General features: G+C 42.5%; 1 protein-coding gene across 1 annotated transcript in view; it reads right to left on the bottom strand.

The window, feature by feature from the left end:
* Positions 1-19,036, bottom strand: part of adgrg6 (adhesion G protein-coupled receptor G6) — a 60,078-nt gene extending 41,042 nt beyond the window's left edge. The window contains exons 1-5 of the mRNA XM_063494689.2: positions 18,864-19,036; positions 16,077-16,216; positions 15,563-15,842; positions 14,887-15,063; positions 4,891-4,956 (exon numbers count right to left, since the gene is read on the bottom strand). Of these exons, the coding sequence (XP_063350759.2) occupies positions 4,891-4,956; positions 14,887-15,063; positions 15,563-15,842; positions 16,077-16,216; positions 18,864-18,930 (730 nt within the window). The 5' untranslated portion in view covers positions 18,931-19,036. The remainder of the gene's footprint in view (positions 1-4,890; positions 4,957-14,886; positions 15,064-15,562; positions 15,843-16,076; positions 16,217-18,863) is intronic.
* Between the last annotated feature and the right edge of the window lie 831 nt (positions 19,037-19,867).

Below are 19,867 nucleotides of genomic sequence, written 5' to 3'. Positions count from 1 at the left end.
CTAAAACTCTCACATGCACACATTACAAACAGATATATATAATGTAAGCTGCACATATCGGTGCTTCATTAAAATTCCATTAAGAATGAAAAGTTCTTATTATCCTAATCAAACACAGAGAGCTGATTTTTCATAAATTCCTGGGAACGTTCATTTAGAGCTACAACTTTTCAGTAGGAAAAAGGACGACAGAAAGGTTAATTGACTAATGAAAAGTTTGATGAACTCCATCTTCAAACGCAGCAGTAGATAATTTACTCGTCTGTCAAGCGGACGGGTTCATCAGAGCTGAATTAGTTGAGTATTCTCACAGGTAGTTAATGAATAAGAGAATGACCAAACTGATCTTAGAGGGTTTTATTTTTCAGAGGGGCAAAATAGCTTCAAGCTACTTTTCATGGCTTCTTGGAAGGTCAAACATGGCAGAGCTAAAAAGGTTTGAGATTTTTATGAGGGAAATCTCTCTGAAAACCATTAAGAATAACGGCTTTATGGTGATGAACTATAACTGAGTTCCATAAAAAAGGTCTTTCTTTGTGGATGTTGGATGAACCCTAAAAGGTTTATCCTAAATTAGAGTTAGACGAAACAGAGGAAAAAAGGGGAAGCCTCTACAGAAAAGGTATTTGACTGAAAAATCCAGAAGCTTAAAACCAACCAAAAATGTTTAATAATCATTTAAAAAAGATGGAAGAAAGAAGGGAAAGTAGGGGGAGGAACCGCGAGGTGATGATAAAGCAAAAGCACTGAAGGGAACAAAAATAGCACAGGGAAGTGGAGAAGGTGAAGATGGAAAGGAAGGACAGAGGCTGCATGAAGAGGAGGGTGGCTTACCGTGGGTGTTGGCATTAGTAGTGTAGATGGTGTTAGTGGAGTCAGTGGATGAGGTGGCAGGAGAGGAAACAGCTGGTGGTAGTGACAATGTGATGGGATGAGAGAGAAACAGATGCAAAGGATGATAAATGGATGTGATGAGGAATGAACATCTTAAATGTACACAGTAGGGGTATAGGATCTGGGCTTCTCAAGTGTTCTCAGCATCGTTAATAAAGAATGCAAATTATTCAACAGTTATGTAGTCATAATGATAAAAGCTCTCTTTTTTCAATCAAAGCTGACTGTGGGTCTGTGTACCACTTACAACATAATCACACTAACCAGCAGCAACCAACCAATAAGTGATGTGGATTTAACAGCTTAGACTGTGACTGCTGTCAAAACTTACCACACAGTCCGGTTATTTATTTTTATTTTGTCCCGAGCTTCCTCTCCTGCCATCGTCAAGCTGACATACACAGCTCAGTCTCCAGAGTTTTTCCAAGCACTTTCTGACCAAAGGGTTTAAAGCCATGAGATGGTTTATACAGATTACGTTTGATTATGTCATGTGGAAAGGCTTGAGTCTAAGCATGGTCACAGATGAGGTTTTGAAACAAGGAATTCTGTGCCATCAAAGGGATTTCAGAGGTGGACTGAAACAAGAGGTGATAAAGTCTACTCATGAAAAGAAGTTTGTGCTTCAGAGTTAAAGTGAAGTCAAATTTGTTTGGAAAAAAAAAGAAAACCTAATGTTGTTTAAACTGGACCAGAACCAGCTGCTCACTCACTTGTGGTTCCATTTAACTTCTTCCACCTACATCTCCCGAACAGAAGTCAGAGTTATGTTTTTCAGGACAGCTACACCTGAATGAGCTTCACCCACTGAAGCACACCCACTCAGGCCTTCTTCACTCCTCAGACCACCACCCTAACTTTCTAACAGCTCTACTCTTCAGCTGACCATTTATTCTTTGTTCCATCGAGCTTACGAGTTATTATATTATCACCCTTTCTCATGGCTTGTTGAGCTGTCTGTGCTCTTAATTTCTATCCTGCAACACAAACTGTAGTTTAATTGGCTTGACTTCCATGCTCTCATGGTGCAATCGCACAAAAACTGACCTTTAGAAATATAGTATGTCCCTCTGAGGCTTCCATAGTTCTGGACAGTGTGAGAACTGACATTTCAGCAATGGAGTTGGGTCACATTACTAGTTGGCCCACAGCTACTGTTCTGACCAGAGCTCACTGGTAAGTCTTGGATCATGTGACCTCTTTGAGCAAAAGAAACTGGTGGGGGTCCATTTTTCTCGAGGGCCACAATCTGTGCAGGGACAGCATTCCAGTTTTAATGGCTATGGCAGCAGCTGAATGGCACCCTGGGGGATATAGCTTTAAAAACATTATTTTGTTTCTTCGGGTATGATCTATTTTGGAATTAGAAAATGTCATTAACCGAGCATTCCTGGATAGATTCTTGGCAGATCCACGTGGACTGGTGAGAGTAGGTGACATGGGCCAAATGCCAATTTTTATTCTTTCCTCCTTTATCAGCCACTTGAACTTATGAAGGCCGATTAAATGAATAAAGCAATGAATGAGTGAAGCATCTGTCTCCATCTGTCTCCATTTCAAGAATGTCCTCATTTGAATGAATCTGACTGAGATTCCATTCCCTTTTGCTTTCTTTTCTTGTCCAGGCTCAGTTAATGTCACATATGAAGCCCAAAACCATAAATCAAAGGCTTTTGCAATCTGCACGACTTTCTCTTTTCTCATATGTTTGCTTTAAATAAGAAAACTGACCCAAAATTCATCTTCTTTTGTGTAATTTTTAAAATGAATTCACCAAATCTTCAGTGTAAATGTTGGAAATTTTAATTGGTAACTGTTTTCTTCATGTCCCAACTGACAGTTATGCACCAGTCGGTAACAGAAAGACCTAACAGCAAACACAGATGTGATGATCAGGAGGTCACTGAGGGTTTTCTGGCAGAAAAGCTTTAGGAAGTACAATAAACCCTGGACAAAGGAGTCAAGCACAGGCGTTTGACCCGGGAGAACGAGGGTTGTGTCACGAAAACTGTCAAAGTCAATGACAGCGTGAAGAAGTTCATAAGGTTTATTGCAGGTTTAGGTAAGGACAAGCTGTGCTCTTCAAATTATGCAGCGTTGGCTTCCAAATTCCAAAACTCTAACATCACCAGAATGTGACCGGCCTGCAGTATCATTAAATGTGGTTCTGTAGAAACACCACAAACAAAGTTGTTGATCACAATTATGTTGATTATCTCACCTCTTGCCAGATTCATCCTTGAACAAACTAGCATCTCTTCACTGTTCAGAGCAGTTTGACAGCACTGGGAATGCTTAAAGGCTAGAATATGTTCAGGGCTTTGGGGAAAGCCAAGGATCTCGATCCAAACCTGAGCCTGCTTTCATTTAGAAAGTTTTTCTTAACAGGATGTTCAAAATTCAATTAAGCGGCTTTCTCTTATGAGTGCATTCCCACAAAACCTGACCCTTAGACACTTCTTCACAAGGCGGAAAGCAAAGCTTGACAGCAAAAACCATCATAGTGTGAAGCTGAATAAGAAGTGTAGGCACCGATGCACTTGGTTTACCTTTATAAAAAGTTCATATGGTCACTGAGGAAAACTTTTATATAGACGTCAAGGCTGTACGATGCCTTCTGTACTTCAACAGTTCAAAGTGTATACACTGCCAGGTTCAGCCCCAGCACTATAGCTCTTGTATATATTCCATTCGCCTTCAAACACTCAAACTGTCATTTTTTCATGGTCAAAACTCTTTTCCCTTCTTACTTCCTCTGAGGTCCTTACAGCCTTTGCATTTTTCACCAAACTGTAACACAGTGTGAAGAGCTGACCAAGACCAGAGACTAATAGATATTTGACAGTTTTGACAGCTCTAATGTCAGAGGGAAAAGACATCAATGCAACCAGGGAGATGCAATGCAATGGCACAAACCCCATGTTTAAAGAACCCCATAATTTATTCTTGGGATCTCCTAATCAGCTGTTCTGAGCAAATACTTATCTGAAAAGGTTAATGTTGTGCTAGATTCACTTTTGTGTTCTTCACTTCTGTCTAAACTCTAATGAACTTTGACTGGTGTGAGCGTGTCTGTCACTGTGATCTGGACTAAGCAACCAGATGTAACAGAAAAGGTAAAGTCGGTGACTCATTGAGACAAAATTTTACAACAGATTTTGTTGTGAGACCTACGGAGACCTACCTGCAATAGTCTTTTACCATTTTTACTTTATAATAAAATTGATGTATGAAATTATGCAGACTCTGAAGCAATTTTGTGAAAAGGTGTTTTCATTTAAAGGAAGAACTGATCAAAAATGTTCGTTGTCATTTGTGTTTTACATATGATTTCACTAGCTGGGCCCACGTCCTCATTTTAGGTTTGACAGCATTTTAGTAGGTAAAAGTGAATGCTTTGACATGAATTGAGCTGCAGTTTGGGGAAGGCCTGGCAATGGCTCCCGGGCCTGGCAGATCCCCATACACTAAATAGAAATGAAGAAGTTAAAGAATTGAGAACAAGGAGGGAGGGAGGGTGGGGCACGTAAACAAGAATGAACAGCTTGCAGAACTGGGGGAACCTATATACAGTAGATGACAACCGGAAGGAGCGTGTTTGGAAGCGTGGTCCTGCTCCTGAAATTCCGATACATAATCTCCAATAGTTGGCGTTACCCAGCATAATGATGTTACCTGTAACTCCATCAGTTCTAAATTTCTGTTAGAAGAACAGGGTATTTGTCTTTTTGTTTCTGATTCACTGATCCAAGAAGAAGAGTATGCATGACCACAGACAGTAATACATTATCGTTTGATAAACTTTGATTTAACAAACTGATTCAATTTACTTATTAAAGATTCCTGGCAACACCTTTTTCTTTACAATGAAAATGCTCAAATGCTCAGTGCAAGTCTGGCCGTGAACATCACACACAACAAACAACAACAGAGGACGTTCACGGGGGGAAAGCGGTCTTTTCAGCCATTGTGTCAAAGAGCGTGATCGTTTCGTACCTGGGCAGCCCAGCGCAGGTGAGTCACAGTTAGTATTGAGGGGTGCGTTGCTCACTGGGAAGACGCCTGGGAGGAGAGGAGGAAAGATTTTTAGTCTGATAATCACAATGAAATCTTTACACTGGTTAATGCTCAACTCTGTTAAGATATTTTTATTTTAGAAAAAATTATCGCAAAGTATAAAAAAATATTTAAAATAAAGTAAAAGAAATGAAAGAAGAAAAAAAAAGGAAAAAGTTGATGTAAAAAAAACCCCGACTCATATGATGATGTCATATTTTAAGCTCACATGTCAATTTTTACACCGTTACACTGATGTTAGCATGTTTCTGCGTGACTTATATCGCCAACACCTCCTAGAAAGCCACTTCAGATGATGGTTGCTAAGATACCAGAAAGTCCAGGTTGGTTTAGGTCATTTAGCTCTGTTCACACTGCAGCCACCCTGTGCTGTCCATGCAGCGCTCCTTTGCCACGACCCTGAACCAGGAACTCTGACCTGCTACCCCATCTGTCCTTTCTGTAGTGTGAAAGAAGGTGTGTGTGTGTGTGTGTGTGTGTGTGTGTGTGTGTGTGTGTGTGTGTGTGTGTGCGTGCGTGGACGTGTGTGTGTGTGTGTGTGTGTGTGCGTGTGTGTGTGAAAGGGTAGAAATCCACAAAAAGCAGGAAAAAAGTTCTCTGAAGATGGTGTCCTGTTTAACAGGTACAAATAAGTCTGGAGTCAGAGACAGTAAATGTGAGATCCTCCAGCACTAAGCTACTTTGCCTGGTTGGTACTTCAGCTCCATACCGCAGATGTAAAAAGTACTCTCAGGGTTGGAGTAACGCTGGCTTACTGTGTTTATGCCTGATACCAGCCTGACGCAGCAGACCTGGCTGCATCCGTCAGGCTCAGTTTTGGGTTTTTATATTAACAGTTATGTGATCAAGGTTCAACCCAAGTGCCTGAAGTGCTTATCCATTTCTGGCTTGTAATGAGCTGAAGCCTATCCCAGCATGCATTGGACATGAAGTGGGGTACACACTGAACAGAGTGCCAGACGAGTAACACAATCTTCTATTTCTCAAAGTGTTTGCTGCTTGTTTAAGAAAGTTTCCCACACCATTTTAATGGCGTGCAGATTTCTAATCAATCGGACTTTGTGGTCTGTGGTGGGTGCAGATTGGTTGCTTGCACAGATCGAGCCCTCAAAGTTATATTTCAGGGACAGTCTGTCTAACCAACTGTGTGCTTACTGCAGCCAAAAATCAAGCGCTTCTCAAGTACTTTGGCCATTTGAAATGTAACCCCGAGCCTGGCTGCAGCCCACACATGCTGCATATTCACAGACCGTTCAGCAGAGTGGGTGGACGGGCAGACGGAGAAAGCTGAGACTTTGTTTGAGAGGAATGTGTTCGAGAGATGTCAGCAAATCATCGCAGCATTCAGCCGAGTGAAAAAGCAGGAATTCAGTAATCGTGGATAGCATGCGGATCAAAAGAGGTGAGGAGGGCTGAGGATTGTGCCCAGTCATAATCTACCTCCAGCTCTCTCCCTTCGTCCTCTTTTTTAGCCTAACACTCTGACTGACTGTCACCTTCTCTTCTGTCGCTTCGGTTTTTCTGTGCTGCCCTCGCTTTTCCATTTTCTCCCCTTCCTGTTCTTTTCACAACCTCAGCACAACGAATCCCCCATTTTCTACTCCGTGTGCTTCTATTACCTCTTTTCTATTTTCCTCAGTGTACTGTAGCAGACAGATAATCCACGGTCTCTTTTTTACAGTACAGAAGTGAGAGGAAGCAAATGGGGGGAGATGGAGATTGGGCTCTTTAGGAACAGGATACCACAGCCCACTTATTGGTCTGGAATACTTTTGTTGGTTTGGACAAGTTAGCTCCAATGAAAGGAAACTTTACTTCACAGCAGTGTTCCTCTAAACCAGCAGTTTTGCCAGTTTGGTGTTTGTCTGAACCAAGTCTGTTACCTCACCCCTTTTCAACACCTTTGGCAGAAACCGGACCATGAGCCAGAACTTAAAGCCTAACCTCAGTCCTAGACCTCATCAAAGCTCGGGTTTGGGAGTCAGCAGGCTAAACAAGTTAGTCTAGGTGCCCATGCATCCAAAAACATCAACCTCCTTTGGGAGGATGCCACGCAGGAAGTGATATCAGTAGATCCTGATCAGATGCCTAAATCCCCTTACAGTAAAATGAAAATGAGCAGTTCTAGTTTGAGCTCCTCGTCCTGTCTCCAAGACCAGCCTGATGACCCTAACAGAACCAAATCTCCCACAGACAGCAAAAACCCTGAAAACCTTAAGCTTATGACCCTCTCCAGTCAGGCTTCACGTTCACATGCCCACTGCCTATTTCAAGTATGCAAGTATCAAACAACTTTCGTTCATGAGCTGTACTTTAGCCGTCTCCGTTTTCCAGCTTTGCGTTGTATTGTACTCCGTCTCATTTTGCAGTTGTTCTTATGTGTTATGTGGCTGTGCTGTCTCCAGTGTCTGACTACCAACAACTGAACTGCTGATGTCAAACTCCGCTCATGCCACCCGCCATCTGTTTGGAGTTTGTTTTAGCAGATCAGCTGCAAATTTTTGTTCATTCTTTTTTATTAAGATTTTAACTTCTTTCTTCACGGTGTTGGACCACAACAAGGAATCAGGACAGCAAACTCCCATGATGCCCATATGGGTGGCAAATCACGCAGCCACAACTTGCCCCATCCTGACATGATAGGATAGGGCAAGGTCTCACAGTGGCTTCACCCGTAAAAGCCTAGTGATGGCAATGACCCACGCCTTTTTTCCCACCTCGGCTCATTATTTGATAATAGTGTGCCAACCACCACATCCATTCTGTTTAGAACTTAAGCGTCATGGATCAAAGGTGGAACATCTTCACAAAAGTCCAGCGACTTTCTTTTTCCATCTCATGAATCTAAGAGAGAAGATAAAATCATGGCTCCTCTGAGGCGTGCAAATGTTCTTCAGCACTAACAGTGCTGACAGTGATCGTGTCCATGTAATATATTTTATTTTGACTTTTGCCTCTTGTTCTGTTTTCTGATTCTCCTCTTGTCTCTGTGCAGGATGTTGTGATTGGAGATTAAAAGCAGCATTGTGCTGATAAGCAGATATGCCGAGCCCGTTAACAGCACAAAGTGCTGGGCCAGAAAGAGTGGAGGAAGAAAGTAGTCAATGGTAATGAGCTTTAATTTAACTTGCTAGACAACTAAATTGCTTTGCCATTATTGTCAAAATATGTGACAGGAAAAAGCACGAAGAGATTCACAAATTCCCGTAAATTTACAGTTATTTTTTCAGCAACGCCTAATCATTCGTCCACATGAAGCATATCTGAATTTGAGACAAACAAAAACACAAGCGATCTGTTCTCATAGCAGCTCAAAATGCAAATTTCCTTTCGTTGTCAGCAAAGGTGCTTATGTTCGCCCTGTATGGCTTCATCAGGGCGTCGCCGTGCTGACAGTAGCTCATGAACTGTAATTAATACGATGACTCGGCACAGGAAAGCGCACCATAACTCACCGTGATAAGTGGAAAACATGTTTATACTCGAGAGCTGTTTGTCCATATTTATGGGCGCCAGATGCGGTTAAAGTAATATTGTGCAGCATTTTCATATAAACCAGTAGTTGACACTTGTAATAACACTGTGGCATGTTAACCAATATTCAGCTCGTTGAAGCTTTTCCATGTGAGTGCCTGGCTGGATTTTACTTGGGAAAAAAACCCCATGTTCCTCTCTGAGCTGGCAAAGACGAACCGAGATTTAAATTCTCTCTCTGCGGTCTGGCAGGATGGCGGATGACTTCAAGGCACCCTGTAGAACAGCTCTCATATGAAGCCGTGTTTTGTTTCTGAATATTTCCCCAATGAATACACATAGCTTTGCTTTTGCTTGTTCACAGGAACCATCCACACTGCACTTCTAAATTAATGTGCATTATTTTCAGGCCATAAAACATACGGTCCACTGCGTCAAATTAAAAGAAAACCACTCTGTGAATAAGTCCTTGCAGCAACACGATTAGCAGCTTGTAGGTGTCTGCCCCCCCGGCATCAATAGGAGATGAAAGACAAGCTGACGTGCAAACACACACACATGCACATGCATGTACGATATAAACTGTATGAGCACATAGTCTCCATCACCACTGGCCTCATTAACAGACCAAAGAGCCACATAAACCTGGTTTGGCCAGGGGCTCTCTGCTAGGCTCATAAAAAAGGAAAGAGCATTTTCAGGTAAACAAAATCAACAGCACTTTTCTCCGTGGAGACATAAACGAGTGTGAAGTGCACTTGGAACAAAAGCGGCCCCCCAGACATCATTAATAAAAAATATTTAGTTTTAGTTTAACAGTCACCATTTTTATGCTTCAAAGGACAGATCATCCAGTTTTTGTTTCATTATTAGATAGATAGACAGACAGACAGACAGACAGACAGACAGACAGACGGATATCAGACATACATTTCTCCCACTTGATACATGGACTTTGTTTTTTTTCTGTCACTTGCTACTAGGATTTCTTGGATTTCTAGGATTGCAGCCTGGATTTAAAGGTTAGCTTTGGTATTTCCACTCCATCCTCCAAGTCTGCATTCTGGGTCCACCTTATCCATTTCTACACTTGACAGAGATATCTTGTAGAAGTCGCTTAAGGTAGTAGAGATGAAGTAGAGATGGTGATGACAGTTTATTGCCTTTGAGTGTATTTCTTCATTGCTATTGTCACTGTTAGTACAGCTAAAAAGTAGAAAAGAAAAGAAACACGGGAAAAACGCAGGTAAAAAAAAACAGGCAAAGCCAAAGATGACATCATCAAATGGTGATGAAAACCACACAAAATCAAAGCCCACTGAAGCTCTGGCAGGTAAATCCTGTCCACCAGCACTGTCCACATACTGAAGGCTAAATGAACCCTCCTCCTAAAGTGGAAGAAAACATGCTACAACACAAAAATATAATTCAGGGTGAACTGTTCATCTGAATAGGATGGGCACCAACAAACTGTACCCTCAGAAGTGAGCACACAGTCAGTGAAAACGATCATTACAGAGGACGGTTTAGTTTTAGCAGCGTGTCTAAAAAACTGTTCGTTTGCTTACAGCTCAGCAAAGATGGTTGAGACTTTAGCTCGTTAGCCAAACATGCAAATATTAGCATGAAGCCTGCGTGTTTAAGAGCTCTGCGACCTTCAGATGGGACTTCACGTGTCTGCTCTGATCTTTTCCTGTGCATCTCCATCGGGCTCAGACTAAAACACAACAGTTCGCTCAGTTAAACTGTGGCTGCTGATCAGAAACACTAACACTCCAATGCTCAGTGACTCTCAGTGTTCCCTCTCTGGACAGTGTGCATGGCCAGCATTACTGCACGCTGTCCTCTGTTACACAAAGACGTTTTGAGACCTGTTTGAAGGACTAATTTCATTTCCCCAACACACTGGACCAAGTATGAGAGTATGATGTAAATCTTACTGCTTCATTCCACTTCATGGAATGAACTTTTTCTTTCCAAGCACGTACAAAGCGCTTTTTAACTATATAATAAATTAAATGAAGAACACGGAGGCGGGGGGTCAACGGGCGGCCAGGGCCACTTTCACTTCTAAGAATTCATTTTAAATGATTATTTATTTAAATAATAAAACACAGATTTGTGTGGAACTGTGTCTCTCTGGGAGTTCACAAACAGTTTTTAGTGTATACACCTAATTATCAATAAGCTTTATCAGTACAGAACAATCAATTATTCCTGACTTGCCTCAAAAATGTCTAATTCAGTGACAATTAAAGATCACATAACTGAAATTCCTGAACATTAATTAAACTTAATAATAGTAAAGACATTAACAGAGAGGTCAATGCAAACAGCTGGATCACCACCAAATAAGGACAGATGATTTAACATCTGGAGCTCAATAATTATTCAGTTTTTAAGCAAAAATCTCAAATATTTGCTTGTTTTGTCCAAAAATCTAAAGACGCATCACATTTTTCTTCAATGAATGACAGTGAATGAAATTAAAAAGATTCCAGGGCTTTTTCAGACTTTTCCAAACCTTCCCACTGCTGTCGCTGCTTCTGTGTAAACGACATTTATGTGTATCTGAATCCATTCGCACAGGCTGTGACCTGCATTTGAACCTCTGCTACACAAACCTGTGAATGAGTGTGACATCGAATCATTTCTAATCTCCGAGCAGCAGACATCTGCGAATGCGGACTCCATGTAACACATTTTATTCTCCAGACTAATCCTCTGTTTGTGTTTCCTCCTGCTGCAATTATCCAGTTTCCCTGCAGGGACCAATTAAGTTCATGTCATGTTTATTTATTACTAATTCTGCTGCGATTGCTGCTGAACAAAATGCGGAAGGCCAGCTGCAGCAAATGTGATCATCTAGGGATACAAGCAAAAGTTACTTTCATTATGAGTTAATCTATTGATATGATTACTGATGTTTAATTTATAACATGTGAAAGAAGACACTTTAATGAAGGTGTTTTAATCCTGGGAACCTCTGGATACTGATGATGTAATGAAAAAAAGAGTTTAGTTTATCTAACAATGCATTTCTGTATCACTGGATAAATCGGCTGCAGGGTTATGACAGTATTTAATACACAGAGAAGAGATGCGTGTTGCATCTGTACAGTATATGGATGCGGATTGCTTTAATACAGGCACCCCTAGTGCCAAAAAACATCCTGGTAAAGTCAAGGCTTCAAAGTGGATCCGGAAATTGATGGAAGATGCCACAGAGCATAATCTACAGCTTTCATACACATCTGATAATCTGAACCTATAATAATCTGAGAATAACATATACAGAACCTTTAAATAACTGCTGCTGGGGAAGATCTTTTGTTTTGTGATTATGTTTTGCTGATGACATTCGATTTTTCTACATTAAAGAAACATAAATCCAAAGGCTGCCGTGTTAGAATGATAAAAAGAGACTGTTACATATTCCACTTTATGCATTAGCACAAGCCAACACACACATAAACTCACACTCACACAGGTGCACACAAGGTGTTAGCAGCACTCACCACTAGCTGGCGCAGTAGTTGTTAAGTGAATACAATGAGGGTAGCAAACTGTGAAGAGAGGGACAAGTTAGTGGGCATGAGTTCCAAAACAATACAGACAAGAATCATTGGAGAGATCTGTAAATGCAAATGTGAGGTTGACACACTTATTAAACAAAAGACAGAAAGTAAGTCATCAGTCACTCAGGCAGCGTTGTCACGGTCCCCGTGTCTCTCTGGTTGGCTCACGCTGGCTACAGGTTTTGTTGTTGTTCTTTTTTGTTTTTTGTTTTCTTTGTCTCTCCTCCTCTCTGCCTGGGTGGAGCTCGTTACGGGCTCTCGCTCTTGGCCCACGCACCTGTGTGATTGTCTCCACCTGCTGTTGATCTGGCTGATTTCCCCAGCTGCTATTTAAGGCAGTGGCACAGAGCAGCTCACCGCTGGAACGTTGAACCTCCTGAGTTCGTGCTCTCGGCATTATCAAAAGAAATCCCTGTATGTATTTTGCTGTGAAACTAACGTTGAATTCTGTGTGTAGATATCCTTCTTCTGGACCAAATCACGGGACCTGCCTGGGTGTGGCAGCGTGTGTGGAGTTTTGGAGCGAGTGCGGCTGAAGAGGAGTGCGTGTGTGCGGAGGAGCTGTGGCGGTGACTGTGTGGAAGAGGAAGCGTGTGTGTGGATTCCCCCCCCCTTCTCTCCCTGGAGCCCTGGACCCCCCCTCCCAACTCACTGTACATGTATATAGCACTGAGGTGATCCCTGTTGTAAATAAATAACCTCCTTTTGTTCACAAAGAAAGAACTGTCTGCGCGTGAGTCCATCCAGTCGCCATGACAAGCGTTTAATCTTCAGAATATCAGTCAAACCAGCGTAGGTGGTCTGAAGCTCCAGGAATTAGACAGATCCCTCAAAATCAAAAGTGCGTGTCTGCAGAAGTGTGGAGGTTACCCGAAATGGAAATGCCTGCAGTCTTAAACACTTTCTTATGTGTTTTCCATCTACTTACTGATTTAACTGACTGAAGTGTTGATGTCGCTCTGAAGCTTGTTGTGCACTGTGTGCTGCACAATGTCAAAGCTGTAACATGAAAAACCTCACTCATGTCTCGGTCTATAAAGTCTCTGTATGTGTGGATCTCACAGATAAAGTTTCAGGTACAGCTTAAGTGAATGCCCCCACCCCCCGGAAAAAATAATAATGTCAGCTTCTTACTGTAAGCGCAGGACAATATGGAAGCTTAGTGCAGAATCATGCATTTCTGAAAAACCACCACAAGTCTCAGAGGTAAACAGGCATGCACACACACACACAGACACAGAAGGCTCTTTCTCCAGTGGGTACAGTGTTGGCTGGAATTTCACTAAAACCACTGTGGCTAACCTCCTGTGGCTATACGCTCACTTACAAAGCTTTAACTAGGAGGTACTGCACTGTCGGCGCGCGCGCACACACACACACACACACACACACACACAAGTACACACAGGTTTGTACCAGTGGGTGTGTGTATGTGTGCAAAACATGCTAATAAAAACAGTGAGAAATCTTTAATAACTGAGTCATTTAAATGTACATGCCTCCATTCGGAGCGGTACAGTAGCACACATCTGTGTCGGTGTGTTTCACCAGCCAAGTGGGTTTGTGGACCAGAGCAGGAATCACAGCGATTTCTGATCAGCAGCCAAACAGGTTGCTGGAGCTGATTAAGTCACCAGGCGCAGCTAAAATCTACCAGAATTTGGCTGAAGTCTGGTTCTAATTTTCCATGCTGATAGCAAACAGACTGAAGTGCTGAGTACCTGGAGGTGTGTGTGTGTGGGAGAGACATGCGACTTCTCAGTGCCACAGTAAATGGGAAGAAAAATGTTTTCATGGCAACATTTAGTGTGCACACTCAGCAAACATGATGTGTTAGAACGTCTCTCGGCTCTTCCTGACTCCTCTGTGTGGACCGCTGGTTCCAGCTAAAGAACAGAGTTTGAGTTTTTTAGTTTCTTCTTCGTGTTTCAGCTTTTCCACATTTGCTCAGTCTAATGTTGTAAATCAAAGAAATGTGTCAGCGCGGCTTCTCGACTTAACCGCCTTTTTTCTGTGTGTTGTGGCAGGCTGTGGGTAATGTAACGCTGACAATGATTCAGACCTCTGGGTCGGACGCCACCGCGGTGACGCAGCCCAGTTGACTTGAAACACAATGCTTCCTAGTGTGAAACACGAGGTGTGAGCAGAAGCTTACGGGAACGCTCTATGCAAATGAAAAGCCTCATTTAAATGTGCCTGCTTTTAGCACCGCTGCTATTCTTAGAGTCCCTCTGTGATGCGTGCAGGATCTCTCTAAAAGCGTCAAACTGGTCATCATTTAACTTCGGTTTCATGTTTCGGGAAGTGGGCAACGATGCAGCGAATCTGCCGAGCGGTTTAGATCGTGACTGAAGATGGCGATGTGTTGGTGCAGCCAAAAATTTCCTTCACAGTCGGAGTGCTGTGTGCGCAGATGCCTCAGGGGTCTCGTTCATCGCAGAACAGCCAATAAATGATTTAAAAACATGGCGATCGTGCTCCTGCTCTCACTCATTGCTGTCGGGCTCAGAATGTGCCGATCCTGGCATTGATCCTTCATTAAAAATTTTGATCGTGTTCGAGGTCTGTTTAGATGGCGAAGTGTCAGACTGGACTTCCAGGGAGTGATCTAAGATTAGCAGCTGGATGTACAGAGAAACAAACAAACTTTCTGATCGCTGCTCATGCAGTAAAAAAGTCGAATAAAAAAGTTCTCTCCTTTTTGCACATTTCCATCCAGTGACCCAGTTCAGGCCTCCTGGCAGGTCAGTCTGACACCCCTGACCTGCAACACATGTGGCTCTATCACAGCCCATGCAGCACACACCCCTGTTCCTGCCATCGTGCTTGTTTAAACACATTTTGATTTCTTTTCTGTACTCACTGCAGCTGAGCGAGGTGTCCGTCTGGGCCAGAGAGGCCGGGATGGTCCAGTAGCTGTTGTCCCAGTCAATGACATTCCCCACGTTGTCACACTTTAATGCGCCGAGCTGCTGAATGGACATGGCGTAATCCCACAGCCGCAGGTTGTAGATGTTCCCATCGAAGCTCTGCTGCTGACCTGAACAAATCCCAGAAAAACAGCACTGAGAATTGCAGAAATGTATTAATTTAGTTTCCTCTAAGATCACAATAATAATTCCACATCCTCAAAGTATGCAGTTACATCAATGTCTGCTTAGGTAGAAGCGAGTTAGTAATGAGCTCAGCACCATAGAGCAGGGCTTGAGACTTTCCCGCTTACTAACAGAAGTGACTGCATCACTTATCAAACCAAGGTTACTGTATGCGACATCACAGGGCGCCATGAAATGTCACACAGAGAATCAGCATTCCAGGTTGGGGTTATTTTTTTTGCTTTAATATTCTGTCTACGAGTGTGTTTCATCCATTTTATCCTTTAATGCAGACAGTTTCACATCTCTTAATCCTGCAGATCCCCAAACCTGTGATTACCGGGCAGTGAAGTTTCTCTGCAGAATGTCTTTAAAGTGGTTTGACACTTTATGTGCACGTCTAACAAAATGCATCAAAAACATAAAACTCGTATTGGAGCTTACTTCCTATCCGGAATTCTCCCCCAGCCTGCACGGAGTGTCCGGTGGAGCTGGAGCAGGCCTTGGCCCAGTAGTTCCCATTGAAGTAAACCGCCACACGTCCATTTGATGATGTCCAGATGACACAGAAGGACTTCATGGAGTAAGTGAAGTCAGATGGTAAGATGATGTTGTCTATTGGACAGACCACTCCATCGACCACCATCTTCATCCCCGTGCCATCGGAACCAAGACTCAGCAACATGGCGCTGCTGTTGTTGGAGTAAGTGAAGATCCATTCTTTCTGTTCAGGGAACGAGAACAATAGCTAACACGAACTTGCTGTGGTGGGATGAATAACACACACGTGCGTATAAATTAAATAATTTAAAGCCCCTAAACGGGTCTATTTTCTTATGATTTGACTTACTTAAGACTGAAGCTGTAAAAAAAAGTTAATGAAATAAAGAAATAAATGACTAAATGGAGTTTAGTCAAATCAAAAAGATCTAACATAATCAGTGACGTTTATCCAGACCTGTTTCAGGCTGTTGCGCTCCACCTCGAAGCATATGGTCAGCTGACTCAGCGCAGGGATGGAAACAGAATTGGCGACCTTGGTGATCTGCCCGACGCCGCTGCTCATCTTGATCTTCTGGTTCCTCAGGGCCACAGCAACTAAAACGCAGAGACGGACATCGAGAAGAAGGAAGGACGAGAAGTAAAGACAAAAGACGAGAAAAGTAAAAAGGAGGAAAGAAAGAAGATAAGGAAGCAAGGAACAGCAAAAGGAAACAAGGTGAAAGAGCAAAAAGAATAAAAGAAAATTCAGGAAAAATTCAAGATTCAGGATAAAAAAGGAAAAAAGACAGAAATGAAATAAAAGAGAAAATTCCAGAACAAAAGCACCAAAGAATGAAAGAGAGTAAAAATAACAAAAATAGAAAGTAGGAGAAGCAAGAAAAGTAAAGAGATAAAAAAAAAAGAAATCCAGAAATTCAATCAAGGAAAGAAAGAAATGTTTAAAAAAGAAAAAAAACAAAAGGACAAAAACGGGAGTGAAAACTCAGAATCACAGAAGGGAAAATTAACGAGTCTTTGATTGGTTTTTCAGTTTAAACAGTTCAAATCAAAACTCGTTTTCACCCAACAAAGCTAATTATTATTGTTCAGATGTGATTTGGTGATAATATTTGCTTCATGTGCCGAACTTTTTAAATGAAAGTTTGACTGAAAAAAGCAAAGCGATGACGATGAGTCTGAGTTCGACTCTCAGAAAACATACGTTTTATCCACAAGCAGCTCCTAAGCAGGACCTCAGCCTTTCTCAAGTGTCACGTCAAACAACGATTCTCAGCAGGAGAGCAGCTCTGGCTGGAGCTGTCGTCTGTCACTGCTCACTGGAAAAGCGCTCAGATACGACTACACAGCAAACATGCATGAAGGCAGGTACACATGGTGCATCAACACACCGCAAAAGCGTTGGGTCAGTTGGTGACACATCGGATTGTCTGTGACAGAGACGCTCAGGTCTCTTGACTGCACGATAACCTAAAAACATGCACCTTCAGTCAGACTGTGCATGAACTCATACAGCTAAAGTCAGGAGGCTGGCCTCCAGCGAGGAGACAATGTAGAGTTTCCAAGTCCAATTCAGCCTCTCATACAAACCAGGAAATTGATTGACTGATTATACTTTTTATCACTGATGAAACAACTGGTGTGGAAACACTTCCCTCTGTTTTTATCACAAAAAACCTTTAGATGATAAATGTTTCTGATTTAGGAACAGCTTTGTTGTCATGGTGTTAAGCTGGAGCTAGGAGCTGTACACAGGCATTGATGGCAGGTGTCTTAATGTGTTAGTGAATGAAGAGTAGGGAGTGCAATGACACTGGACACCTGGTACTAAACAACAAAGCCTTTCCACTCTCCAATCCTATGTCCAACATTTCCTGGGCCGACAAACTGCCCTGAAATCCATGCTAAGCTAATGCTATATGTTATCTGCACCTGTTGGTTCATCCAGAGACCATGAGGCCTCTTCACATGTTTTAAGGCTTTATGTCAGGGGTGTCAAACTCATTTTACAGCCCACTTTGACCTTAAGCGGGCCAGTTATGTGTTTAATTGATTTCTTTCTTTGCTGTGACAAAGAAAGAAATCCGTCAGCGCAACTCTTTGGACTTAAACTGTAAGAAATAAATATGTAAAATTGCAGAAAAAGTTCTGCTAACCCATTGTCGATACTGTCCATTAGATTTTAACTCTAGTCTTAAAAAAGAGATTTTTATGGTAGAAAGTGAAAAACAGAAACATTTCTGTTTTTCACTAAGGTTTTATTAGAGACAAAGCTACGTGTTTTGTTATTTGGCAGAATTTGTGAAAGTTGAAATTTCTTCGGTATTGAAGAGCAGAAATGAGGTTGCAACATCAGAATCTGTGAGACGTCAGCACTGATGGTGTGTCCGTGTATATGCCATCGGGTGAACGCGCCGTACTTTGTGTTTACATCTTTTTGCAGAGTCTGTTTACCTGTTCTTTCATCGTTTGCTGTTTCAGCTGTTTGGTGGTCGTTAAAATGGTTTTGTGAGCTTTTAGCTGAGATTCTGACGTTCCCGTGGATACCACACATGTCTATGTTTAAATAACAGATCTCTGTAGATCACATTAAACCAGATGTTCTCCCTTTCGTCTCCGGTAACGGGGCATTGGGGTTCAGCAGGTTAATTGTTTATTGTAAATTACTTTGTGCAGTATGAACGCCCATAAGGGAGGTTTTTTTTATATGTATCATTCCTATCAAATTAAAGTCCCGCCCCCGTCCGCATGGATTCGCAGCAGGGCTATCAATAACTGACATATGAAATTATCTCGTGGGTTGGATATAATTGTATGGCGGATGTGGCCCGCAGGCCGTACATTTGACACCCCTGCTTTACTTGCTGGTTTTGACCAGTTTGAAACTTTGCAGTGTGCTGCACACATACACCCTCCATCTGTGAGTACATAAACACTGGCTGGTTGTTGGACTGCTAATGGTCGGCTGCAAAGATTTCACATGTCAGCAAACCAAAGTGGGTTCACACCTGCGTGAGAAAAACCTCCTGGACAAAATTCTCCTTGATTAAACTCTGTGTGTTACATGTGACAATGGTGCTTTTGGTCAGAGTTTAGTGAGCAGAGCATTTGTAACATCGGCCCTTTGATGTCACCAAATGAGCCGTCCTTGTCACCAAACCCATCCTCAAACTCTTATTGTTTAATGCCTGACTTAGTTAAGACACAGCTGAAGATCAGGACCCTGTTGGCGGCTTTCACCTACCATGTTGGAAGCTAACTCTGAAGCCTTTCTTCTGCACACTGAAGTCGGAGGTAAAAGACAGCACCATCTGGTTCCCCGTTGAGTTTAGCGTCAGCCCGTTGGCCGTCAGACCACAGAACACAACTTCAGCGCTGCCTGTATTCACCTTCACCCAGTCATAGATGCATCCCGGCGCCTCCTCCAGTTCAAAGTCCAGGAAGGACAGCTGGATAATGAAGCCGGTGGGGGCCTGCATGATCCACCTACAGTTGTACGAATTGGGGTATCTCTGGGGATAGCACGGTGATGTGATTTCTCCCTGGGCCTCCGTTAGCACCAGGTTACAGTTTGTGGAGGCGCAGCCCAGTACTGGGGGTGATAAATTCATGAGTGTTCACACTGTGACAACCTTCAATGAGGCAGCAACATAACGGAGACAGGATGCTTAGTAAACAAGGACACGGGGATAAGAATGAGACAAAGAGTACAGGACTACAGGGCCATAAGACGTGAAACAGACAGGGAACAGACATATTTCATACAATCTTTAGAAGTCAAAAGGCAAAGTAGTTCTCACGGACAAACGCAGCCCAGTCAGCCAGTCAGGGATCAAGAAAGGTTTTCAAGAAGGACTCAGAAGACAAACCCAGTACGGTTTATTGTTGTTTACAGGACAAGAAGATAAGATGCAAGAAGAGTAGTTCAGGAGTAATCTTGGAGCAATTGCACTTCAGTTATGAGCCAGAACAACTCGTGCAGTTAATCCAGAGCGTAATCAGTCAAACTAGCAGACTGACACCACAACCCGACTCTTGCAAGTTTACATTGAAAACACACAAGCATGCACATGCAAAGTGAGTGAGTCACCCTTGTTTCAAGAAGCAATCAAATTCTTAATTTTTAAACAAAAATATGAAAATCTAGGCAGAAAAAAAAAACACGAGCAGCTGTGTTCAGTTCTCTGAGATCCAAAGAATACCACTTTCATTTAAAGGTACCGATACATGCTGCACTTCGGTCGGCTG

Source organism: Pelmatolapia mariae, linkage group LG15, assembly GCF_036321145.2.
Source record: "Pelmatolapia mariae isolate MD_Pm_ZW linkage group LG15, Pm_UMD_F_2, whole genome shotgun sequence".
NCBI lineage: Eukaryota > Metazoa > Chordata > Actinopteri > Cichliformes > Cichlidae > Pelmatolapia > Pelmatolapia mariae.
Note: the sequence above shows the minus strand (reverse complement) of the source record. Positions and strands in the feature narration are given on the sequence as shown.